The sequence below is a fragment of the Balaenoptera musculus genome, chromosome 7, assembly GCF_009873245.2.
Source record: "Balaenoptera musculus isolate JJ_BM4_2016_0621 chromosome 7, mBalMus1.pri.v3, whole genome shotgun sequence".
Classification (NCBI taxonomy): Eukaryota; Metazoa; Chordata; class Mammalia; order Artiodactyla; family Balaenopteridae; genus Balaenoptera; species Balaenoptera musculus.
This window is the reverse complement of record NC_045791.1, coordinates 53,847,506-53,874,369: the sequence shown is the minus strand read 5'-3', so window position 1 is coordinate 53,874,369 and position 26,864 is coordinate 53,847,506. Positions and strand designations below refer to the sequence as shown.

Here is a 26,864-nt window from a genome sequence, read left to right as displayed (position 1 = left end):
TGATCCGGCTCTCTCTCATCTGTGCGCCCACTTGATCCCTCCTCCTACCTTCTAAAAACTGAATTACCGAGTCACCCTTAACAGTACTCATCCTCCTGTGCATCGGTATTCACGAGGATCTCCACGTGTGTGAGTGGAGTACTATATGCCATGCACTGGCACAGGTGCCTGGACTATGATGTCTCATTAATTCTTCACAACAGTTAAAGGAGATAATGTATATAAGTGCTTTGCACCATGCCTGACTCAAGAGAAATGCTTAATGAAGATACTCTTACTGGTGGTAGTATTAAAGCAATCCTGCAACCCTGGGATTATTGTTATTTTATAGGTTGAGGAAAATCAGGCTCAAAGATGTTCAGTAATTTGTGCAGTGCGGCTAACAGGTAGAAGAGCTGAGACTAGAAACTAGTCAATCTAATTACCTCCCACATACTTCCTAGATTATTATATGAAATTTAAGAACCTCTTTCTAAGGTTCAGTAGGAAAACTGATTAATTATTAATTTAATCCATACAGGTTCTTTTTTTCAATCAGCCAATTCACAGATCGAATACCTAATAATTCCAAATCACCAGGAAAATACCAAACATTTGGCACTGCTCCCCCTCCAACCCTCTAATCCCAATATTGGGGCCCACTTGACCCTCACCTAGAGGATCAAATCCATTCCAGGCTGGGGCTCCGATCCTCTTAGGAGAAATGCAAGCAACCAAAGCCAGAAACTAAGAATCGCATCTGCATTTTTGCTTTGCCCACTCTGATTCTGTGCCCCGTTCTAATAACGGAGCTCCTACATCAGTTGGAGAAACCGGGTTTCTATCTTTCTGCGTCTCTGTCCCGATAACCTGCCGGTATCCTAATTCTTCTCAAAGTGGTAGCCTGCCTCCTTGCGACAGCACTCCCCAGGCCCTGGTTCCTCTCTGGCACCCTTCCAATACCGGGCCTCGTTGTCAGCCCGGCCACCCACCTCCATCACTGAGCCTGCATCCTGCCTCCCTGCCCATCACCAAGCCCTACCCATCAGGTTAGACCTGCCTCAGCCCTTCACCTGCTCACCTGGGGGCTGTGCTGCTCCCACATCCTGCCTCCTCCCCCACCTCCTGCCCAGCAGCACCTGCACATGCCCTCTAGAAGGTGGCCACCTCCACCGTGGGCAGCCCCCAGCTTCTCCTCCTGCCCAGGTGGGCCCCAACTGAAGACAGGAGCAATATCTTAGTATAGTATGTGTTTCAGCAGAATAGGTGGGGTCTGGTTATTTCTGCTCCTAAAAGTTGGTATTAGGTAAGTTAACAAAGATGTCAACAATCTGGCCCTGCTGGAAGGCAGGGAGCATCAGGCAAAGCACACACACCTGGAGGTACCACTCCACACTGAGAGGGAAATCCCCTGGAGGCAGCATAGGGAGAAGAGGACGCGCCTTGTAGACCTAGATTCAAAGCTCATTTCTGCCAATTACTAATCCTGGGCTTTGGGTAGAATGCTCCCAGGAGCCTCAGTATCCTCAGTTGCGAAATGGGCACAATCTTTCTCGTTAGATTATTAGCAGAATTCGGTATACATGATAGATAGTCCTATACGGTTCCTGGCACACAGGTTCTCCATAAAAAAATGGAAAATATTATTTCTGACTTAACCTATACATGTATATAAATATGGTTATCTACATTTCTAAAAAGCAAAGTATATTTTTCTACTATTTAAGTAACAGAGAATCTCTTATTCATTTTGCGTTAATCTCCAATTAATGATGGCTTTTTCAACACTTAAATTCCAAGTTTCTCTGTCCCCCAGTCTGGATGTCAAGTGGTTTGAATGATCTGCAAAACACTTCAGCTCTCTGGGGGAGCATGTATTCAAAGGAACCCTTCTGAAGAATCCTGCTGTAAATCAAAGAATCCTTCTGTACTGCAACTAATCACCCCTTAATTTATCTGCTTTGTATGTCTGGATTACAGTATACTGGGTTTTCTTAAAGTAGGCATTCTCATATGAGGCATTTTATTTGTTTGCTTCATTATAAACATTACTACAGTATGGACATGGGAATGGTGTTAAGAAAGTCCATGGTTATGCGTCACTGATATCCAAGCTAATAAACATGGACCTTGCACATGAGGTCTATGAGTAGTAGCTGAAATCTAATTTACACAAGTTAGACATTCTGATGAAATTTAAAACAATAAATTAGAAGAATTCTGTGTTAAGTACATCAATTTTTTGATTGTCCTGTAACTTTGAGGGGTATCCTATTTTTAATCATGCATATTTAACTCACTTCCTTATTAGTAGCACAAGAAGTTAATTGTCTCACCGCATATTTATTGTTTTGGATACATGTTGGGTTAACATCAAGGAACAAACTGGTCCTTTAAGTGTGTACACCCTGAAACAAATTTTTACAAAGCAAATATTTTTACAATTTTTATTTTAGGCCTATAGGCAATACTTGCCATTAAGTTTGGTAGTGCCTGGGTTTATTTCATAAGCTGGAATTTAGTCCTGGAATTTACGGAGTGCTCCAAGTCCTTTTAGAAAATAAAAGTTTAATGGAACCTAATCTCTGAATTTGTCAAGACATTAGGGCGTATGTGCAGCCTAAAGGATTTACTACCAAGCAGGAAGGCAAAATACTAAGACAAATGTGTTTTGCTTCCTAACAAACAGCAAAGACAAGCTCTGTTACTTTGAGAGCACTTCCCTGGAATCATTGTTGGACACAGCACAACAAGATCAGGCAAGCTGGCTGCCGGAAGGTTCAGTGAGAATGGACTCGCATCAGCATCTGATAACTAAATCCGGGAGGCCAGCCCTGTTTCCGCAGAGAGCCTGTCTGTACTACACTGTGGTTCCGTGTTGCCTCCGCCCAAACCCAGAATTACATGCAACAAAACTAAATACAGTACATCCTGCCCCAGGCAGGATGCTAAACAAACTCTGATCAGATCCTAACAAAGAGTGTGACCTAAGCATAGACAAGTAGTAAGAGATTACAAACAACCACTCCGGACTTGGCACCTTTCAGGTTTTATTGGCTTGATAAATGGGTTCAGAAAATGTTTCCAAATGACAGCAAGGTCTGAAAATAATGGGGTGAAATGAGAATGAACCAAGGAATCAGACAGACAAAAACAAAGACGGGGAAAGATAAAGCAACATGACAGAGAAACATGCCTGTCCTCCAAATTTTACAAACAAATATGCAACTCTTAAAAACATCTTTGTTGTATAGACAGAGGGTTAAAAAAAAAAAAAAAGCACATTTTACTTTGGGGAGAGAACCAGTAAAAGACCATTTTCCAAAAATTTGGCTAAAAATCGCCAGACAACTTTATAGAGACTGATGAAAAGATGAATAAAGTGATGACCAAGGCCAAGCTCAGCCCCATTCTCTGATCCCATGAAAATGGCTGAACAACAGTGTTAAACTTGCCATTTCGAATACCAAGTGCATTTCCTGCTTTTTCTATTCTAGCACTGCCCTCTTGTGGTGAAATGACAACATTGCAACCAACAGCATTCCACTTTAGGCAACCAAACTTCTTTCAAAGTAGTAATAAAAAAGCACGGAAGCCCTGCTCTTTGCCAAGCTTCGTACTAAGTGCTTTATATACATTAACTCATTTAAGGCAGGAACTAGTATCTCTAACTTACACGTGCTCTAACTTGCTTACGGTCACTCAGCAATTAAGTGGCTCTGAGGATTTCGAAAGAGGTCTGTTTTAAACCATTGTGCACTGCATTAAGTAAATATTAACACTTTAAGTAAGCGTCTGTTATAGAAATATAAAAGTTTTAATGAATTAATAAAGCATCCCATTCCCTATTTTGCAGTATGAACTTCTATTTGCTCTGCAACCATCAGAAATTCTTCTTTCATATGTCTGGGGAACTGTTATACTTTTTTGGTGTAAAGATTAGTTTAAAACCTTATTTTTAGGATTTAAATAGTTACCACGCCAAAGAGGCTCCTCACTTACAAAATCTGCAGAGAAAAGCAGGACCCTGTCTCTCCGGCCCCTCCCCACACGCACGCACAGTTGGGTATTGTCTGAGATAGTGCGGTTTATAAAAACTACTTGTTGTTTTCAAGCTTAATATTTGTTTTATAACTTGTTCCAATGCTCACTCCTAACCTGAAATCCACTGAAACATTAAAGAGAAAAAGTCCACACATAGTATTGATATTATTCATTCTAGCGGGAATGTAAAATCTCTGGCTTTTAGCCCGTTAAGTTAAATAGGCACCGGAGACAGGCAGGTGCCTGAGCACACGAGTTCAGCTGTGGGCATCTGAAGGCGCGCGGGTCCTGCTTAGGCTTAGGTAAGAAACCGAGGGTGGGGACAGGCCTCGCTGGGAACTGGAGGATATATCCCCAGTAGAGTCTGTGCTGCCGCGTGGAAATCTACACGAGCACGTGAGCCAGGCTGGGACACTCGGGGATGGTGAGGTGGTCCGTGGGCAGGGCCCCTTGCTGGGCATTCTCAGTTTCAGGGGGTAAGACAACGCACGGCCAGGCAGGAAAATGGCTGGGAAGCTGGGAGAGGGGCCTCTGACAGCCACTGCACAGGGACACAGGGGCAGGAGTACTTCCCAAGCAGGTTTTGTTTTACGGAGCAATGGGATCAATATAAATTATAGGAAGGCATTTCCAAGGACGGTCTCTAAAAGTTCACCGTAGTAACAGGAATGGACTAATCCACGTACTTCCCAGAGTTCTTAGCACAGACATGGTTTCAAGGCCGGAACGCAAGAAACGAAAGCACCGTGGCACCAGCTCCTCCTCGGGGAGGGTCTCGGGCAGGTACTGCCCACGGCCCTCTCCTCATCCGGAGGCTTTTGTCTCTCCCCTCCCCCGGTCCGCGCTCGAGGCCTTGGACTGGGGAGACTCAGGTGAAGAGAAGGCGGGGAAGCAGAGCGTAGGCCTAACTGCGTGAGAGGCAGAGAAGCTGGTCCCAGCCAGCGCGCGGCAGGCTTCTGTACCCCAGGGTGCCGGTCCCGAGCCAGGAGCGCGCACTGGGCGAGGCAGCAACAGCGCGCCAGGTCGTGCCTCCCCGGCTGGCAGACGTGTGTTTCTACACTGACTGGGTGGGCTGACCCCAAACAAAATCAGGAGGCGAGCCATCTCGCTCCCCGCAGCCCCATGGCTTTTCCCCTCCGCCCTCCCCTGCCAGAAAAGGGCCTGAAGATTATATTAACTACTCACCGGCATGTTTCTGTTTTCCTCCTTCTCCCAAATGCGGAATCAAGGGCTTTCTTGGTTATAATGTTGGGCATCGGCGTGATCCCAGGGGATGAAGAAGGCGCCACACACCCCCGTGACCACCATGCGTACGTACCAGCAGCGCCTGGGAGCAAGCGCCCTTTGTACCCGTAGCCTCCTCCCCAGGCAGATGGTCCCTCGTGCGGCGAACCTCAGCGTGGCACGGGCAGCACACTGGATTGGGGAAGGAAGTCACGTGACTTCCAGCTCTATGGGCTACCACTGTGTCCTCCTGAGTGGGCAACTCATTCACCTGTGACCTAAGCAAGATGCAACACAGCTGGGTCGACCTAACAGAGCGGCTCAAACAAAGGCGTGCAAGTAAAATGCTTTGCACGTGATGAGATTTAATACTACTCTGCTCGTAGTGTATGGCCAATGAGAAATAAGTGTGACCCTCCACGGGAGGTCCAAAGAAGTCAAGAAGAACCTGTCAAACCAATCATACAGAGAGCAAGAAGTGCGTTTTCTTACTCTGGTGAGCAGAAAAGTATAGAGGAATGATGGGAAGGGAGAAAAAGTAATACACTGAAACAGGCAGGAAAGTAACATGAATTTATGAGGCAAATAAAATATTTCTGCTCTGTGTATTCTTAAAGTTATATATAGTTATATCTTCCTATCATACAGAAGAAATAGGGTGATTTTTTTCAGAAAAAAATTCCCAAAACATCAATAGTACCTAATAAATGTATGCCATAAAAATACTGTACCAGAATCTGTGAAGGGTTTTCTTCCTCATGTGTTTCTTATTTCAATCAGTGGCATCACCACCCACCTTATCACCCAAGTCAGGCTCCTCCTTTTCTCTCAACCCCCTACACATCCCATCAACACCTACCCCCCCTCTAACCTAGAAACCCTTTGAAGGGATGGGCCGCGCTCATTTCACTGTGCGCGTCGTCTGAAAGGTGGTGCAGGAGGGCCCACATGCCAGGGGCAGCCCAGCAGAGGGTGAGAAGCGGGCCTTCCCCAGCAGCACGCCTCAGGGGGGCAAACACTTGCAAGGGGGCCTTGGAGGTGAGGCGTGGAGCTCTGAGTTCTGAGCTGGAATCGGAAATGCAGGAGAGTGGCTGCAGGAGCTGCAGGGGAAAAAGCTGCTTCTCTGCACACTCGTCATTCCTAAACTGCTCAGCCCTCACTTTATCCCTTCCCCTTCCCACCCTCCGGATGGCACCTCTACAACCCTGAGGGTCAAGAACTTGAGCCCTAGAATCACAAAGAACTGGCTCTGACACCTAAGGGCTGTGGAACCTGGAAAATGAGACTAATAATAGCACTGAATGGGGAAGGCAATGTGGGGGGTAGCCAGTGAAATAAGACTTGTAAAGTGCTTTGCACAAAGCTGCCTCTAGTGGGCGCCCTGTTACCATTAGCCATTCCTGCCCTTATCTCACCGTTCTGGCTCAGCTAAAACCCCACTGTGGAGCCAAAACTCAGAGATAAGTTTGGCAGTTTATCCCCACCATCTCCTCTGACTTCTGACTCTCAGATGAGAAGAGAGGCATGCAGGGCAGGGTAAGACTTGAGGAAAGAAAATGGAGGGGCAGGCTAGCAAGAAACTGCCCTAACCACTTCTGAAGATTTGACTCTTTGCTGTTACCTCATTTCTTTCCTTAATTCTCTCTTAGTCTCTTTTAACTTTTCTTCTTTTTCTTTTACTGCCCCCTGCCCACCTTTTTTCGTGTGTGACCAGCAGGAAGAACATGAAATTTGGAGTGTGTCAGACGTGAATTCAATTCTTTTTTTTTTTCTTGCCTGCATTTTAGAAAACTAAAATGAGTTTATTTTGCTAAGTCAAGCAGTAAAAAGAAGGAAATACTTCTCTTTTATAGCCATGTACCTCTAAAGCCACTGTCCAGGAATTTTCCAGCAGGAACATTTTTGGTCTGCAGAGACCAAAAATATGCAGATAAAGTTAGTCCCAGCAAAGATTCCACAATGTAACCAAACTTTCTTTACATACACAGGGGAAAAACAAACCCACAGATTTAATACAAATTTCAAAAAATGTGGCCTCGTAAAAATATCATTCAGAGGTCAGTAAGGACTCTGCTTTATCTACTTAGTGGCGGACATTAACAAATCCTCTGGGCAGACAACGGTTAACGTAGTAATTAGCCAGAAAACTGTGACGACTTGCAGTAGGTTCTTTTTCCTACGAAAATATTAATACTGCTGCATGAGGTTTCATACGATGCATGGTGACTTACTAAGTGAAAGAAATTGGAAAAAAACTTGAAATCAGGAAGTACACAACAAAATTAGAGAGTTGCTCACATTCCAATAGGTATTTGTTAAGCATCTAGGAGGTATCCAAAATTTTTCTGTAAGTCACAGAAATTTACCTTCCTTTGCCAAACACAGAATTGTTGTAAAACCCAGTAAGCTTCATTTTGAAATGTCAAGTGAATTCAATTCTTAATTTAGCCACGTACATTTGTGTGGCCCCAGGAAAGTTATACCTAAGGTCTCTGAGCCTTGTTTTCAAGGCCCTGTAAAATAGGACATGAATAACTAAAGATGAAGTCAGTTAATATCCACGGAACCCCTAGCACAGTGTGACACATGAAGGCACTTAGCAATGCTGTTGCTGGTCTCTAGGAATTCCAGGTCTTTTCTTGCTTCTCCTCCCATGGCCCATTGCCCAATCACATTTTGCTCCCCATGATAGGGGTATAGGATGGTTAACTTTGTGTGTCAACTTGGCTAAACTATGGTAATCGGTTTTTCAGTCAAACAGTCTATATTTTGCTATAAAAGTGTTTTTTAGATGTGATTAACATTTACAATCAGTAGACTTTAAGTAAAGCAGATTACCTGCCATAATGTGGGTGGGCCTCATCTAATCAGTTGAAGGCCTTAAGAGCACATAGGTCTCCCTTGAGGTTTCCCAAAGAAGGAATTCTGCTTCCACAACGCAACATAGAAATTCTGCCTGAGTTTCCAGCTTTTAGGCTCAAGACTGCAGCATCAACTTTCACCTGAATCTCCAGCCTGCCATTTGCCCCGAAGATTTCAAACTTGGCAGTCCCCACAATCACATAAACCAATTCCTTAAAAGAAATATCTGTCTATCTATCTATCTATCTTCCTATCTATCTATCTGTCTTTCTGTCTATCTATCTTCCTATCTATCTATCTTTCTGTCTATCTATCTATCTATCCATCTTCCTATCTTTCTATCTATCTTTCTATCTTCCTATCTATCTATCTATCTATCTTTCTGTCTATCTATCTTCCTATCTATCTTTCTATCTATCTATCCATCTATCTATCTTCCTATCTATCTTTCTATCTATCTATCTATCTTTCTGTCTATCTATCTATCTCCTGTTGGCATTGCTTTTCTGGCAAACCCTGACTTACATCAGATATTACTCTGACTGGCTAACCCATAGACCTGATGTGGCCACATCACTAGTGGGCAGAGACCAGAGTCCGTTACAAGGCTAGAGCAGCTAGAAATGGTTTTTTTGTTTCTCCCCTTTGAGCAACTCGCCACGAGAGAAGATTCAGCCATCTCACTCATTCTCCTTAGCTTCTTCCCCCCGTGTGGCTGGAACCCTGTCTTGCCCATCAGAGCTGGCTAGAAGGCTAGGATCACTGTCTGTCTCAGGCTACTCTTGGGAGGGTTGGAGGATGTAGAGGTCAACGTGTTCTCCTTGTTTCTTAGTGACTCTCCAAATCAATTCAGAAAACTCTGGTTGGACATTACGGTTGGACTCTGTGAAGTACACAGAGGAGGCAATAAGCCAGCTTTGGTATAAAACTAATTCCTAACAAAGTAAGAGAAGAGCAAGCCCAGCTCAGGAAAGTTCTCTGCATTGGGGCTGAGGTCAAAACCACAGCTAAAATCTAAAGTTAAAAGTTTACTAAAATTTTTTAAAAACCCACAGCTGATAACAAAGTGTTGCTCAGCTATTCTTGGCTGGCACCCCATGGTGAGAGATAATTGGTCCAGGGTAACACTCCAGCAGCCCCTGGCCAAATACTATTCTAATACCATCAAAATCTCATGGCAGCTTTTAACATCTGAGGTGTCAGCATATCACTGCTGATGTTATTTACCATCCCTTAGGAACATCTGTTCTGCTTTTTAAAATTCTTTCCTCATCTCTCTTGCTTATATTTCTTGCCTTCTCACCTTTCTCTTCCTTAATTTGCATCTTCCTTCCCTTTCCTCTCTTTCCTCACCTTTCTCTTTTCGACTTTCCACCCACACCATCATTACTCATTCAGGACCATGGAGAGGAGGAAGGAAAATCATCCTCTTCTAGGCCCTGCCCCCTCTGCACAACCATGGAGGTGGACCGGGTGAAGGTAAGTTATCAGGAGCAGCTCTGAGCAAAGAGGGCCGGAGGGGACCCACCAGGACAGCAGTCTGCAGGTAAAAGGTGTGCAGAGATGCAGGACATGGGGTGATCTGAAAGGATGAGAAGTAGCTGAGAGAGGGAAGTTACATGCTTCATCATGTTTCTTCTGAGTCAAATAGTACAGAGTGTTGGCTGAGAGCATATGTTCAGGTGCCTAAGTCCTTCGGTTTTAATCTTGGTTCCCCTAATTTCTAGATACGTTACTTGCAGCAAGTTCGTTAATCCCTTGAGGCCTTAGTTTCCTCATCTGTAAAACGAAACAGTAATGTGACCTACCTCATAGGGCTATTGTGAGGATTAAAGGAGTAAACACCTATTAAGTGCTTAGAACACTGCCTAGCACATAACAAATATCCAAGAATTGCTAGCTGTCCTCAGTCCCACTGGGAAACGGAGGCAGCTTACAAGAATCAAAACCCACCTCCCCCGTTGGGCTGCTCTGAAATCCAAGAGGAAACTGGCCCTGTGAGAGAGGGGAGAGGGACAGTACCATTGAGGCTAGCGGGCACAGATTCCAGGCAGTTTCTCATGGAACTTTTGACGCACTGGTGCATAGAAAAGGTACATTATTGGTTAAGTAGAACTTGGGCATTGGCCTGAGACCCTAAGCCTCCATAACAACGGGTGGAACACAGGCATCTATACTCCAAACCCCAAATGTCCACTTACCAACCATCCGCTTGTTAGATGGTAACTGCCCACAACTCCAACACACACACAAGTTTCTACAAAATTTAAACCTCAAGTTGAGTACGTCATGAATGTTTCTCACATTCGAAGTGTGCCACATCTGGAGAAGGCTCAGAAGCACTGTCTTAAACATGGTACTTGGCTGGAGATTACTTGTCCCTTTAACTGATTCTTTGATGTTTCTTGATATTTCTTTCTGATTTTGTAGTTAGCCAATCCTTTTCCTTCAGTTTATATCTGAATCCTGAATATGTGAATATAAACTTGGAACGTTCTCATATGAAGCTTGACGGTAGCCCCTAGAGGGGTGTCCTTTTGAGGTGAGAGGTTCTTGGCTCTAAATAGGAAGTTTCTGTACATTTAGGCCACATGGAATAATGACGGAGCAAAAGTCACTGCAGATAGGAAAGGAGACTCTGGGTCCAATTTTAAATTCACAAATATTATGGGGTGGAGGGCAAGTAGAATATGAGTTTTATCTACTAGGATGCCAAGCTCCTCAGAGGTGACTAATTAAGATAAAGGAAGCCAGTGCTGCACTTCAGAAAAAAAAGTATTATTGGCCCTCCCACATTTGACAAGTTGAGGTAGAGAAAAAGTGAGGGATATTTGGAGGACTGCATCGACCACGTTTCCCCTGCATTGCTGGAGCTCTTAAAAGGCTGACAAGGGGATCACTTCTAGGATGGAGAAAAGTCAGGGAACCAGATGGAAGAGGATCTAAGGACAAATCTCGGAAGACTTGCTTCTCCTTCCCCTTTGCTCACATTTCACCTTATGTAACTGAAGTTTCTCACTGCAATGGACTTGTTTGCATTTTCCAAATAGAGAGCAAGCTCCTGGAGAACAGCCCATGTGCTCCTGCATTTCATGTTCCCACACCTGGCGCCATACTCAAATCATGGAAGACATTCACTATATATGTTTCTTGAGGAACTTAATAAAGGAATTCAACACATACTTGCTGAACTCCTTACTGTGGGAAAGAGGAAGTGGCTTGGAAAATGTAATTTTGATGGCATACAAGACAGAGGGATAATGTATCGTTTAAAGGTAATAACTCTTACTTTAAGACAAAAAAAGAATAAGGTATCTAACCTGGTGACTGCTGGTCTCAGAAACTTTAACATCCAAAGACCCTGCCAGGACAGCATACCAGTTGGTTCCAATATCACCCTGGCGAAATACTGGAAAAGAAAAAGCCATGTAAGTAGACCAAATATAAGTTGGTTTTACCACATAACCTGATAGTTTCTCACTGGTTATTGTGAGCCTAACTTGGACCTAGATGAGCTTACCAACCTTCCTCTATCTGTTCCCACCAGAACATGCCATAATTTTCTTTCCCTCTTCTATCAACAAAGCTATATCCTATTTATTCAACGTTCCATGAAGTAGAACTCTATTAAACAGAACTCTTTCATATTTACAGAGCAGCAATAAGGGATGATAAGCCTAAATGTTATAAGATCCTTTGAATGTAAGAAGAACTGACTGGTATTCTCTGTAATTTATCTTAAATATACTTCACTCTATTGTGATTCTTAGAAAATTATTACTCTAGATGGGGTACATGTTAATAAGACTATGGGACTCAACAAAACTAGCTCACCACCCCAATTTCCCAAATCTATTTATATTAAAAGCAGCATGCTTTCTGGAATAGAATGTCTCCTTTTAAGCTAACCAATGGCTGATTAAGAAAAATAAAATCTGTTTTAAAATTTTTAACTACTGTATTTTCATTGTCCATTTTCTTGTTTATTTTATAAATTCACTGCTTTTAGGCATTACGAGTTAACTACTCTTTGGAAATGATTCTCATCAGAAATTTCTGAACTTAATTTTGCTTTACTTTTGTCATCTCAGAGAGAAAACATTTAATTATTTAAAGAGAACCTTAGTTCTCCTATCCATGTTAAGACCAGTAGTTTGGAAAGTCATTCTGAAACACTGGTTCAAAAATCTCATACAAACCCAACTATCCTTTTAAATATCCTAGCTAAATAACTAGATGGAATGATCTGATATTTTAAAATTCTTTTCACAGAGTCAGAAGTCAAGTGGCTCAATGAAAAATCACATGACAACTCAGTGGGACAGTTAAGTTCTGGCAAGGCTAGTGCTCACTGCATAAGAGGAAGCTTCTGGGAGCCATAATTAATGATGACAAGCTGTTCTAAACTCTCTGACTGAGACATGCTGTGGAAAGGCAAGAACAACAATAGCATCCTACCAAGTGCAATGATAAGCTTAAGATGGGGGATTGCTGAGTTTATAGCTGGCCTCTCGAGTAACTCTGCTATCCCTAGCCTTTGTAAGGGATTTATTTCAGAGTTAGGGCTTTGCCTTTCATGAACTTCTTGGCCCCCAAAGACATTACCATTTGCCAATCAAATTCACATTACACATCATAGAAGATTCATTTTGAAAATGGCCTTAAGAAATAGAAAACAGGGTCTCATCTCTAAAAGAATGAAGTTCCCGCTATCAGTAAGAATAAAAATATTGGATTGAAAACAATATGTATGGATGATTTTTTAAATAGAAGTATGACTATGTTTTTGCATGTGTGCATGTGGGAAAACATCTTGAAGAACATACACAAAATGTGAATATCAATCTCTGGATTTGGGGATTGTAGGTGATTTTTACTGTGTCTTCTAAATTTTCTACAATGATGTTGTGACAGATCCTGATAGGTTCCCACTCAGAATCATGCCCTCCCTTCCTCCTATTTAACTGAACATGGATTTTATACAAGTTCCCACCCTACTCTAAAGGGCCAAATTCCAAGAACGTATTTCTTCCTTAGCTCTACTGGGATAACCATGATTGGTCTAAATCAGCCATGGTGATTCCATGATCTCTGCCAGTGATTGGTTTAAAGATGGGCACATGATGCAATTCTGGCCAATGAAACAATACAGGAAGTCTGCTGGGGGATTCTGAAAAAGAGACAAGAAATAGTCCTTCAGCAGGAATGTTTTGTATCAGCACACGATGCCTCCAACTGCCGTAGTTAGTTGTATTAGAACCATTTGGGACAAATCTGAGTAAAAATGCCAACACCTGAGGATGCATAGCAAAAACAAATAAACCAACAAAAAAGATGGGAGGAACCTGAGACCTTAATAATGTCATTGAGCCACTAAATCAACCAACCCTGAAGCCATCCTACCTCAGGACTGCTTATACATGAGTAATTGATTTTCCCTCCTTGTATGAGTTATTATTCAAGCCAGCTGGATGGGAGTTTTGTGTTACTGCAGTATAAAGTATCCCAACAGATGGAATAGCACTACTTTTTTAATGAGAAAATACTTGTTTTTTTTTTTTTAATGCAGCTGTCACCCTATCATTTTACTTTCCCTACCCCTTTGGTCACATCTGGAATAGACATTATCACTGAGGTTAATTCGAAACATTACTATTGTAAAATCAGCTATGCTTTAATTTTTAAAATTACTATTATCATTAGTTAAGAGACCTTTTATCTTATTTAATATCCTGCTGGCTCTCATATTTCTTGGGTTACAGAAAATAATTATATATTAGAATTTCTAAGGAGACTGCTGAATGTATAAATCAGTACATCCTTCCAGCTCCATCTGGAAAGTAGGCTGCCCTGGAAGAACCATTTACATGCTGTGGATGAAGGAGTTAAGGAAATGCCTACATGGAACCGAATAAATAAAGGAGAGGGAAATGTCAACCTCATATCTTTGACTGAAGCTCAAATATTTGGCACATAGATACCCCATTTGCTATCCATCCCCACAGGGTAACCACAAATGAGCACAAACTTATACATGAAAACACACCACTGGAGTTGCATTTCTTACATGTTATTCCTTTTTCCAGATTCTCATAATAACCACATAAACAAATCTGATGAAGGAGATTTGGGTGAAATTTCTCAAAAGCTTTAACTTCTTTCAGCCGTGTGAAGATTATATCCACATCTTCACTGGATCGTTCTAATGGTCTATAAAGGGGAGAAAAGGCACAAGGCTATATCAGAAAGAACTTACTTGAGTCAACATGCATTATTCTAACTATATTCAAATTTTTGCAAATATACCAATTGCAAGTATTTTACTGCAAATATTTATCCCCCTATAACCATTATAAATATTTCCAGGCCTTTGTCGACTGTTCACCTTAAATCACAAATACTGCAGATGGTGTGATATTGTGATTTATAATAAAAAATATAAAATAGTAAGAAATAAGAAATTGTTCACTGTTCCTTGCACAGAGCTCCTAAAACTCTTGTAATTTCTTATATGAGAGCCACAGGAGCCTCTTCAGTTATAATATTTGGCCTCTTGTCCTCAGTTCCTGAAACGCTTAAGAGCCATAAAAGTGAAATGGGTGTCAAGCCCCTTTCCACCACAACCAAGTTTCTGTTAATGAGGGAACTTTTGGAAAACTCCTAGGTAACCTAAGGATGGAGACTGGCTACCTGGAGAACCACTCATGTGATTAGAGGGTTGGAACTTTCAGCCGAATCCCTTGACGTGGGGGTGAAGGGGCTGGAAATTGAGTTCAGTCACCAATGGCCAATCAATTTCATCAAGCATGCCTAAGTAATGAAGACTCCATAAAAATCCCTGAACAACGGGGTTCAGAGAGCTTCTGGGTTGGTGAACACTTGGAAATGTGGGGAGAGTGGCACTGGGAGGGGGCGTGGAAGCTCCATGCCCCTTCCCATACTTTGCCTGTACACCTCTTCCATCTGGCTGTTCCCAAGCTATACCCTTTCATAGTAAATCTAGCAAGTAATTGTTTTCCTGAGTTCCATGAACTGCTCTAGCAAATTCATCGAACTCAAAGAGGGGTTTGTGGAAACCTCCAATTTATAGCCAGTCAGTCGGAAGCACAGATAACAACTTGGACTTGCAGCTGACATCTGAAGTTGCATGTGTGTGTGGGCGGGGAGCAGTTCTGTGGAACCGAGCCCTTAACCTGTGGGATCTGATGTCATCTCCAGGTAGACAGTGTCAGAATTGAGTTGAATTGTAGGACAGCCAGCTGGTGTCACAGAATTGCGTAATGTGTGGAAAACCCACACACCTGGTATCAGAAGTGTAGGGGTTATGGTAGTAGCGTGAGGGTAAAGGAAACACAGGAGGAGAAGTTTTCCTTTACAGATGGCTATACTTACTCAAAATTGAGGTCCCAAACACAAATGCCTGCCGGGGCCTATTAGGTAAAGTAAATGATTGTACAAAGAGCCAAATATAAGGGAAAAAATGTCTCCTATAAAAAAACAGTGGTAAAAGCAAAGACAAATTGCAAACTGCAGAGGTGGGACTGTCTACAGGGAGGAGGCCTTATTGGCTATTTTCCTTATCACTGGTTTTCTGTGGAAACACGGGGCCAGACGTCACGTATTTCAGTTGTTCAGGGAAAGATCTAGAAGTTTGTTCACATTTCTTAAACATTGTGTGGGCTACACACAAAACATCTATGGACTAGATCCTACTTGTTGACCATCGTTTTGTATTCTCTGGATTAAGACGAACCGGAGAACTAAACAAAAATGGGATAGTTTTACAGATTATATAAACTATTTTCTTTCTTTTCTTGGAGCCATTTTCCAGGTCTATTTGTTCTTTGATAGATATGTCACATTATACAGAAAATATTCACCTCCTAAGTGCCCCAGAACATTCTGGGATCAGAGGAAATGAGGAGGGCCAGGATGTGACTGAGACAGGTAATTCTCACCAGATTCCCACGTGTTCCCTGACATTTACCAGCTTCCTTTGTAGCTATGTTGGAGCCATGTTCTGGCCAGTGGACTGTAGACAAATCTAGCACGCATCACTTCTGAGGTGAAACTGTTAAGAGCCAGGGGTGTCTCCCATCTCTCTCTTCCTCAGCCACAACTCTGCAGCGTGTGATGCGTTATTGTGTCCCTCTCCCAAAATATGCTAAAGCCCTAATACCCGGTACCCATGAGTGTGACCTTATTTGGAAATAGGGTCTTCGCAGATGTAATCAAATTAGGATGAAGTCACACTGGATTAGAGTGGGCCATAATCCAAGGACTGGTGTCCTTACAAAAAGGAGGAAATTTGGAAACAGACACAGGGAAGATGGCCAGGTGAAGGCAGAGGCAGAGGCAGGAGTGACGCATCTCTAAGCCAAGAAACACCAAGGATTGATGGCAGCCACCAGAAGCTGGAAGGAGACAAGGAAGGATACTCCTGAGAGCCTTCAGGGGGACTTGGCCCTGACGACACCTTGATTTTGGACTTCTAGCCTCCAGAATCATAAGAGAACACATTTCTGTTGTTTTATCCCACCTAGTTTGTGGTCTCTTGTTTCAGTAGCCCTAGGAAACTGATGAGAAGGCAGGTGCTTCAGATGCTACAGCCGCAAGGTGGAGACTTTGTCTAAGTGACAAATAAACCGCCACTGTGTGAAGCCCCAAGATTTTGGTTGGGGGAGGGGGAGTGTTGTTAATACAGCATCACCTAGACTAACATAGAGGTCAGGACTACATGTGCCAGAGTCCAAGGAACTTGGGACATTATCAGAGGAAGACAGATCCCACCATGAGAGATGCACATTTTTGGAGGACATGAGCAGGTGACCTGTCACTCAGGGGAAGACCTAAGACATAGCTTTCATGAGTTTAATTGAGAGGCTCTTCCCCCACCCCCATCACACTTTCAGGCCCAAGATAACTAGATTCGAAGAACCTGCTTACAACCTCGGCGAGCCTCCCAATTAACCTCTACTCAAAGGGCCTGAGTTCTGCTTCCCAGGGAAGAGGGAGGAAAATCCTGATGCATTAGTGCCAGTTTATGAGATGACCAAGTGTCCGGAAGAGCTGAGAGCTTTGCAGGCTTACCAGGGAAGGTACGGCACACTGGGCACAGGGCCTCTTTCCACCTCTTGTCCCTTTGGAAGGGCCTTATCAACTCCCTACCAGAAGCCATGTTCTCAAAAGTCAAGGGGCTCTGAAACAGGTGCTAGAATTTCAGCAGTTAATAAAGGGGTGCAGACAACTTTCAATGAGAGTCTTTGAGGGTCCATTGGGAAAGCATTTCCCAAGCAGTGAAGGTGCAGTGGCTGGCAGAGCTACCCTCGAAAGCTCTAGCCAGCGGAGCGCACTTCATGGGAAGCAGTGTTGGCACAAGCAGGGGTAACACCCAGCCACAGCAAGCAGCCGTGTGAACCCCACGGGGCTCCGCTACAGAAGCGCTGGCACTAGCCTGCAGGCCCAAAGCAATGGCAACATTTAAGTCAACCAGAGGGGGGATCACAAGGACCAGATGAGCTGGAAATTGGCTGAACACTGATATGGTGGATTCTACTTAGTTACACAGGAAAAGAGATAGAGATTAGAATCCATCTTCCATCAGGAAGGAAAGCAGCATCTCATCTTGTTTATTCTCCCCAGAGCATGTTCCATATTAGGAAGGCAGACCAGGGCGGCCTAAAAACATTTTTGGCCCAACACTCTCCAGAAGAAACTGAAAGCAGCAGAAAAAAAAAAAACACTTACATACTTCCATACAGACCAAAACAAGCACAAAAGAACTTCATGATTCACAACCAGATTGTGTGAGGCCAAGTGACAAAAGACACTTGGAAAGACAGAGTTAATTTGAGATAACCAGGACAAGCATGAAACCTCTCTTCCTGAGATTTTCTGTGGGCACCCCAAAATTAGGTCCTAATAATTGTCTCCCCCACTGTTTAAACATTTAGGCCACAGAAACTATGAAAAGCAATGTTTTCTCTGTCATTCATGGAGTGGGGAAAATTCCATTCAGCTATTAATGGACATCTTTACCAACCCACCTCTGTAACCTACCACAGGTGATAATCCTTCTGTTGCCCCACTTCTCTTGGGAATCTATAATCTCCTAATGCCACATACATTCTCCTCTCTGCAGAGGTCATGCCTGGTACTTCCTTCATAGATCCCATGGCACTCAGTAGAGGGCCAAGCACACAAGAAGTCCTTGGATGCGACATTCTACAGCAACCTCAAACTGGACTCACCTTCTCTCCGACATCTGCCACTGCACCTGCACTCCTCATTGCCATGCATGGAGCAGGCTCGTCCTCTCTCACCATGTCCAGGTAATTCTACCAACTCAGTGTCTCTCAAATCCATCTCCACTTCTTAACCCCTCCTGCCATGGCCTCATTTGAGTGTGAATGAAGGGCACGTGAAACATGCACTGGGCTAGCAAGCTGAACGGCATGGCAGTCCTTGCCTAGGAAGCTGGAGAACTTGGGTTCCATCTAATAGTCAGCAGAAGTATCTGAAGCAGGGCAGTGGCATGATTGGATGTACATTTTGGAAAGATCACCTTGACTGCAAGTAAAGGCAGGTGGGAGAGAGTAAAGACCAACAGCTAAGAGACCAGTCAGGAAGCTCTTGCAGTATTTCAAAATGATGATGCAGGTTTCTCTAATTATAGCTCACTCTAGGCTCCTTTCCTTAATAACTGCGTACATCTGGCCCCCTAAGTAAAAGTTCCAAGTTCAGAGAAGTTATTTTCCTTAGCCAGCCCTCCAACACCCAGGACCCATGTTTTAAATCACTTCTTCTAAAAACTTCACATTTAAAACATGTTCAAACAGCAGTAGAAAGAATCATTTACAAAAGAAGACACTGTGGTAGGCAGGATCCTAGGGTGACCCCAATGACCCACATCCTTATATAATCCCCTTAAGGGTAGGCAGAAGCTCTAATTTACTTTTAGTCAATAGAATATGGCAAAAGTGTAGAGATATCACTCCCATGATATGTTACAATATAAAGCAAAGTTAAAGAGATTTTGCAGATATAATTAAGGTCCCTAACCAATTGACTTTAAGTTAATCACAAGGAAGATTTTTCCCAAGTGGGCCTGACCTAATCAAGCAAGTCCTTTAAAAGAGGGTAGAAGAAGTGGGAGATTCTTTTTTTCTTTCAATTTTTAAAAAAATTTGTTTATTTTTGGTTGCATTGGGTCTTCGCTGCTGCACGCAGGCTTCCTCTAGTTGCATTGAGTAGGGGCTACTCTTCATTGTGGTGCGCGGTCTTCTCATCGCGGTGGCTTCTCTTGTTGTGGAGCACAGGCTCTAGGCACGCGGGCTTCAGTAGTTGTGGCACACGGGCTTAGTTGCTCCGCGGCACGTGGGATCTTCCCAGACCAGGGAATCGAACCCATGTCCCCTGCATTGGCAGGCGGATTCTTAACCACTGCGCCACCAAGGAAGTCCCAAAATAGGAGATTCTTTTGCTGGCCTTGAAGAAGGAAGCTGCCATGTAGCAAACGGGCTACGTGGCAAGGAATATATGAGGCCCCTGGCTGACAGCCAGCAAGAAAACAGGGACCTCAGTCCTACAACTGCAAGGAACTGAATTCTACCAACAACCAAGTGAGCTCAAAAGAGGTCCCCAAGTCCAGATAGGGACGCAGCCCAGTCAGCACCTTGATTTCAGCAGAGAATGCAGACAAGCATGCCTAGGCTCCTGCCCCACGGAATTGATGAGGTAATAAAGGTGTGATGTTCTGGGTCACTAGGTTGTGGTGATTTGTTACACAGCAATAGAAAACTAATACAGATATAACATCTTTTCTCACCCTGACTCAGTTCCTTATGACCAGCTTAGGGTTCACTTCCTTCACAGAGCTTTTCCTTACAATGTTCTCATCCTTCTCTGAAGTCCAATTGATATCATTTCTTTTTGGAATCTTATCACATTATTTTACTCCTTCACACGTCATGCATGCAACTTCTGTCTTCTCGGAGATACCATCATTCTTCTATCCATTCATTTGGTGAATACTATTTGGATCTTATTTTTTATTAACTACTGAATCACTGTTTTCCTGCTTTGTTTTGTTTTTTCTTCTCATGGTTCTTTAGCTCTTCAGGATGAATTTTACTGTCCGTCATTGAAAACTGTCTAAATCAGACAGCAAGTTCAGACAGAGGTTAACCCATCTAAGTTAAAAAGGCACAAACTAAAAACATTGTCGATAAAATAAAATCCTTTTAAGTACTATATAAATTGTAATAGTAAATAATGCCTATTAGCATTACAAAAAAGATAATTTTATTAGAATGTGTTTATGATCTTGAAAGGAGTGGTTTTAACAACTTATTTATAACTTTTATCACATCTACCTTTCAAATTAATGGCACTCAAATAAACAAGACAACTTTGCAATATGAATTATCAAAATCTATGGAATTTTAAATAACTCTCTACCAAACACATCCTTTCATGAATACACATTCATTTTATTTATCCATTCAGTAAACTGTATTGCTTTCCTACCTTACATTAAATATCTTTCCCTGGAAGAACAGAGGTGAGCAACACGCCAACCCTACCCACCGGGAGCTCACAATCCAGTGGGGAAGGGAGCCACATAACCAAAATTAGAATACTGTATGGTAAGTACTGTAACATGGGTACCCACAATGTTCTGGGCTGCACCTTGTTTTCTACAAAGAAGGCAAACATGGAAACTACCAAAGTCAGGTGTACGAGGGATAGCAAAGGTTCTGGATTCCAGGTGCTGCCCACGTGTATTATGCAATGTGAAAATTTAATGTGCTCTTAAATCTTAATTCAGTCAACTCGGGATTATCTAGGGACTAATTAACCAGTTTCTGGATTAGTCAGAGCACGAAATAATAACACATAGGCATCTGTGGGGAAAAATGTACAATAACCATAAAATCAGCAAAACATCTCTTCTTAGATGACTTCTGTTGTTTGACTATATGATAATCTATATGCAAATCCTCTGCCGTGAGGTGGGCCCCGCCCTCACCAATCTGCTGAGTAAGCCCCCCCTCCTCCCCTCACCTCCCACAGAATCTCTGGGGGACCTTTCAGGACAATGGATCTCAACACCCAGCAGTCAGACCTGGGGGAGGCGTGCAGGAAGTAGATGAAGAAGGAAAGGAAAGGAGGGAAGGGAGGCAAAGTGCTCTCTGCCCAGCTGCCTTCCCATAGTCGTGAACAGAAGGCTCATCCAAGAAATGGACAATTACGGGCTGTAACCGTACCGTCATCTTGTGGGAATGTATATAAAGCTTAATTTCCTCAACTACTTCACTTGTATTTTTTTCTAAATTTCCAGATGTCTTCTGAAGATCAGTAAATGTATTTCAGAACACTGGGTGTAATGCTAAATAAATACATTTGCATTAAAATGACTTTGCGGTTTGTTTTGTCTCCTTGTGTTTTAACAGTAACTTAGGGTTATAAAGAGCTAGTCCCCACTCCTAATGAACTGTTAAGTCCGAGAAAATACATGGGAGCTTTATAAGTTATAAAGGGCTACAGAAGCTATTCTTATTATGAGTACCATCAGCTTCATCATCATCGTTAGCCACAAAGACCTTTTAAAAGAAGTATCTGATGAAAGCAATGAATAAAGTGCTTAAAAACATATATTAGAACTCTCTTGTATTTTTGGAAGGGTTTATAGATAGGTGTGCATGTATATATTTCTCTCTCTATTATAACAACAGTAAGATCTCAAACAATACGTACTTGATAATCTCGTCCTTTTCATAACACTATTAACTTTTTAAAAGGCTTTGAAATGTTCATCACACAGCCCTGTTAAATGAAGCAGGTATTCTGAACCCTATTTTTCCAGCAAAAACATTTTACACAGAGGCTAGGTAAGTATTAGTATGCTAAAATCATGTGTGTATAATGCCAATGATGACATGGATATATCAAAAGTCTTTGAAACTCAAGATGTTTACCACTTATCATGTTATTTTAATTATATGATTATTAACCACTTAGAATACTGAAATGTTGACTCTTTACTAATTACAAGTTTTCCCAACAACGTCAACAAAATTCAGAAAGAAGGTGTTGAAAATGCATTCATTCAATCTGCGTGTCTGTATGAGAGAAGAAAGCACTCGGGTGATACAAAGAGCATGGTTCCTGCACTGAGGAAGTTCAAACTGAGTTAGGGAGAATTGTGCACACACAGCAATTATCAAGGTGAAATGTAGTAAGAGGTGCAATTAAAATAGGAAAGAAGGAAATATGAATTCAGAAGAAGAACAGATATCGCTGACGGATGCAAGTTCTACAAAGACTTCATGAAGGCACTATTGTAAATTCTTCCTAAAATCAGTTCTTTCTTGTTTCTCTTTTTACGTCTATAGTACCACCATTGTTGCGTCATTTATTCCTAAAAAATGTGGTGTGTCAGTAGGGCTCCTCTCCCTAGAGACCTGTTCTATTGACTTTTCTCCCTATGAGTTTCTTACCCACCAACCTCCTAACACACACACACACAGATACACACATGCATATCCATATGTACAGAGATGTATACACACAGATGCATACACACGTATGTACAAACACATATACAAACACACACATACACACGCATAAAGATTCTTTGTTGACCAAACTGTAGTCAGACTCCTGAACCTTTTCCTAGACCCATCCGTGTACTTCTTTGTAAAATGCAGTTTTAGCAAGAACCTTGCTAAAAAGTCAGTTTAACCAGAACCTCCCCCGCTCCCGATATCTGACCACCCTCCATATCCGATTGGGTTTCTCAACCTCCGCCATCCCCCAGACGATATCGGATCACCCTTGTCTTCAGCAAGAATCCCGTCGGGCCAATTTAGCCAGAATCCTCCTTACCCTTGATGTTTCCTCTCAGTAATTTTCCAGCCACTGACTTCCTCCCACCCCCACACCTTGCTCCTTGGCTGTAAATTGCCACTTGCCCATGCTGTGTTCGGAGTTGAGCCCAATCTCTCTCCCCTCCTGTAAACTCTTATGGCGGTGGTCCCTATGCCTGACTCAATGGCCCTGAATAAAGTCTGCTTACTACGTTTAACAAGCCTGAGTGTCTTTTTTTTTTTTTAATATAAATTTATTTATTTATTTTTGGCTGCGTTGGGTCTCCGTTGCTGCTCGGGGTCTTGCTCTAGTTGCAGCGAGCGGGGGTTACTGTTCATTGCGGTGCGTGGGCTTCTCATTGCAGTGGTTTCTCTTGTTGCAGAGCACGGGCTCTAGGCATGCAGGATTCAGTAGCTGCAGCACACAGGCTCAGTAGTTGTGGTGGCACGCGGGCTCCGTAGTTGTGGCTCGTGGGCTCTAGAGTGCAGGCTCAGTAGTTGTGGCGCACGGGCTTAGTTGCTCCGCGGCATGTGGGATCATCTTCCTGGACCAGGGCTCGAACCCATGTCCCCTGCACTGGAAGGCGGATTCCCAACCACAGCATCAGCGTCTTTTCCTTTAACGTCACACACACACCCAGCCACCCCCACACGCACAGGAGCGCACCCCTCAACTCAACCAACTGCCAAAATTCTATCTCGTCTATTGATTCTGCCCATGTTCAGGGTGACTCTCAGAAAAAAAATCCCCTTGATGGACCCCAGGTGCAACTGCAGCTTTGTATCCTCACAGCTGAGACTGTCACAAGGCACACCATGACCTCTGTGACCCTTGCAAAATATGGCCTGCATGTCAGCCACCAGGGAGCAGAACGTGTTAAGTCTGCACATTCCTGGCCTGATGTCTCCCTATTTAGAAATCATGCCCACTTGCTTTTATGTCTCTATAAAAGAGTGAAGAGAAAACGGCCCCCCAGGGTCCCAAATGAGATAAGAGAGTTGTGACTGGAGGTCACCAGGGGCCACCATTTTGGTCCTGAGCAGAGCAACAGGAGGAGTCAGAATACTTCCACCTCTCTTTTGCAGGTGACCAGTGTGTCATCTGTCCTACCAAGAGAGCTATGCCAGCTCTGGGGCCCAGGGCTCTTTGGACCATTGAAAAAGCCTGTCTTCAGGCCAAGGTCAGGACCAGCCTTGCTAATATCTAAATAAGGCTGATCCTGGGGCTTCCCTGATGGTGCAGTGGTTAACAATCTGCCTGACAATGCAGGGACACAGGTTCGAGCCCTGGTCCGGCAAGATCCCACATGCCGTGGAGCAACTAAGCCCGTGCGCCACAACTACTGAGCCTGAGCTCTAGAGCCTGCGAGCCACAACTACTGAGCCTGTGCATCACAACTGCTGAAGCCTGCGTGCCTGGAGCCTGTGCTCCGCAACAAAAGAAGCCACCGCAATGAGACGCCCACGCACCACAATGAAGAGTAGCCCCCACTCGCTGCAACTAGAGAAAGCACGCGTGCAGCAATGAAGACCCAGTGCAGCCAAAAATAAATAAATGAAATTTATAAAAAAAAAAAAAAAAAAGGCTGATCCTGCATTTATTAGTGAAAAGAGAGAGGGAAACCTTTTGACCAGACTCAGGGTGCTGTAATTTGTCTTATTACAAATACAAAATCAAAGTACGGCCTTGCCCAGTTTTAGCAGACCCTTTTCAAAAATCTTCTCTGATTGTACATGAGTGTCTAAACTCAGCACAGTATCATCAGGCTGGGCACACATCTCTCCACCACACACTGTAGTCAGAGGTCCCCAAAGCCCAGCCACACTGGATGCTTACTGGACCCCAAGCAGCACATAAAGAGCACTATCATAATTTTCCCTAGGTAATACACTTGCCCTATTAGCATTAAGTTAAAAATAATTTCTTTTGGCTCCTTAAACTTTTAGAATGGCTTCTGGGATGACTCAGATAACTGATGCTTCTTTAAAAATGTTTTGCTGATAAATTTGAAATGATGGCTTTTTTTCCCCATGTAATTTTCACCATAGCATGCAGATGCTCTCGAAAATCATTCCACACTACTTAGTGCTACATTCAAATTTGAGATAACTCTGTTCAAAAAATTGCCATTGCTACAGCTAAACATTTGAAAGGCCCTAAGACCCTTAGGTTGTGAGGATTGGAGAACAGGAAATGGGAATCTCTTGAGTCAGATCTTTCTGATAACCATTTCTTAGCACTCTCTATTCCTGGGCAACAAGAAGGAGACCCTTGAAGGTGAAACAAAGTGAGGAAAAGGAAGGCTGAGGATGGGGGAGAGGAGGGGAGGACATTATTCTCAATCTTTTACCCATTCCAACCCATGAGCAGCAGCAGAGGGCCGCGCATTTTGAGCAGGGAGTTTGAAAATGCCTTCACCTCCCTGGATCAGCTGGTTGAAAATCTCTGGCTCTAAAAGGGAAGCGGGCATGCTACAATGATGGTGGATAATCTGGTCCCCATGCCTCACCCCAGTCACCTATTTCCTTTGGAACCTCCTCATCTATTCTCCTCTTACTCGCTCTTATCCAGACACACAGGTGTCTCTGCTGTCCCTTGAAGGCCTCTGCCCCACCTGAGAGCTTTGCAATAGCTATTCCTCCTGCCAGGGATGCTCTTTCCCAGATATCTGCAAGACCCCCTCCCTCACCTACTGCAAGTTTGAGCACAAATTCTCTTCTCGGCGAAGCTGATCCTGACACCTATTTAAAATCCCAGTCCTCTCAGCAGCACCCAACCTATTTTTATCCAGAATTCTTTTTTTCCATAGCACTTAATACTTCCTAACATCATATTTATAATAACACATAAGTTATTTATTTTGTTGATTGCCTCCACTAGCATGTAAGCTCCATGAAGGCAGGGATTTTCTGTCTGTTTGGATTCTGCTATATTTCCAGTACCCTGAACAGTGCCTGGCATATAGCAGATGCCCAATGAACACTGTTGAAAGAATAAATATACTTTTGTGCCTTTTGTATTTGTACACGTGAATGTATTATTATTATTAAAGGTGAATAACATTTCAAGGAAAATTATATTACTTTTTGCTTAAGAAGCTGTCTGTCTATAAACTTTTTGCTCTTCGTGACCACACTTACCAAATTAGAGTAATAATAAATCCTCAGATTTCCAGTGTTCTCAGTGAAAGAATGCACTAAGAATCATTTCATTTTTAACAGCAGCTTAATTATTCACCAAGATTTCTTGTAGGATCCACTTACATTTTTTTCATGTGAGCCCATGATAATTTTCATGACTAATTTAGTAAACCTAAATATGGAAAAATGTGACATTACTCAGCCTTTTCTGAAGGTAAAAACCATATGGGAAATGGAAATAATGTAGTTCTAAAGCTGTATCCCAGAAACAAAGACGACCAGTAAAATTTTTGAAGATATGCACTCAAATAAATCCATTAAACTAGGCACAAATTGAAAGTGGTTCTAAACTAGAATATATAATATAGGACCAAAAACTACAAGGGAGTTTATCATTCCTGTGTGGAGATAATTAGGCTGTTCTTGTGGCAACTAATCTGTCCTGCCCCACAATACTTGTAATGGATATAAGTATATTTAAAGTGGAGAAGGTAGGCCTAAATTTTACCTTATTTGATAAATAACAGATAGGAGTAGAAAATTTGGTATGTAGACACACTGGGTGAAGACACGTCTCTAGATTAATGATGAGTTATGGAAGCTTGAGTGTTCAAGTCTCATAAAGAACTAGAACTCAGGCAGTAGGACTAAATAACAAGAATTCCAGCACTTCCAGCAAGGAACCCAAGAGAGGACAGAAAAAAGAACTTAATGGGTCAAGGTGGGCATCATTTTGACCTAGAA

At 42.9% G+C, this 26,864-nt stretch overlaps 1 protein-coding gene across 4 annotated transcripts in view; it reads right to left on the bottom strand.

Moving 5' to 3' along the window:
* RAPGEF4 (Rap guanine nucleotide exchange factor 4) overlaps positions 1-26,864 on the bottom strand; it is a 308,154-nt gene that overhangs the window by 237,656 nt on the left and 43,634 nt on the right. For all 4 annotated transcript variants that reach the window (XR_005020628.1, XM_036858163.1, XM_036858165.1 and 1 more), the window contains 2 exons: positions 14,177-14,319; positions 11,430-11,518 (listed from right to left, as the gene is read on the bottom strand). Coding sequence is in view for 2 of the 4 variants with exons in the window: in XM_036858163.1 (XP_036714058.1) it covers positions 11,430-11,518; positions 14,177-14,319 (232 nt within the window). In the remaining 2 variants the exon portion in view is untranslated. The remainder of the gene's footprint in view (positions 1-11,429; positions 11,519-14,176; positions 14,320-26,864) is intronic.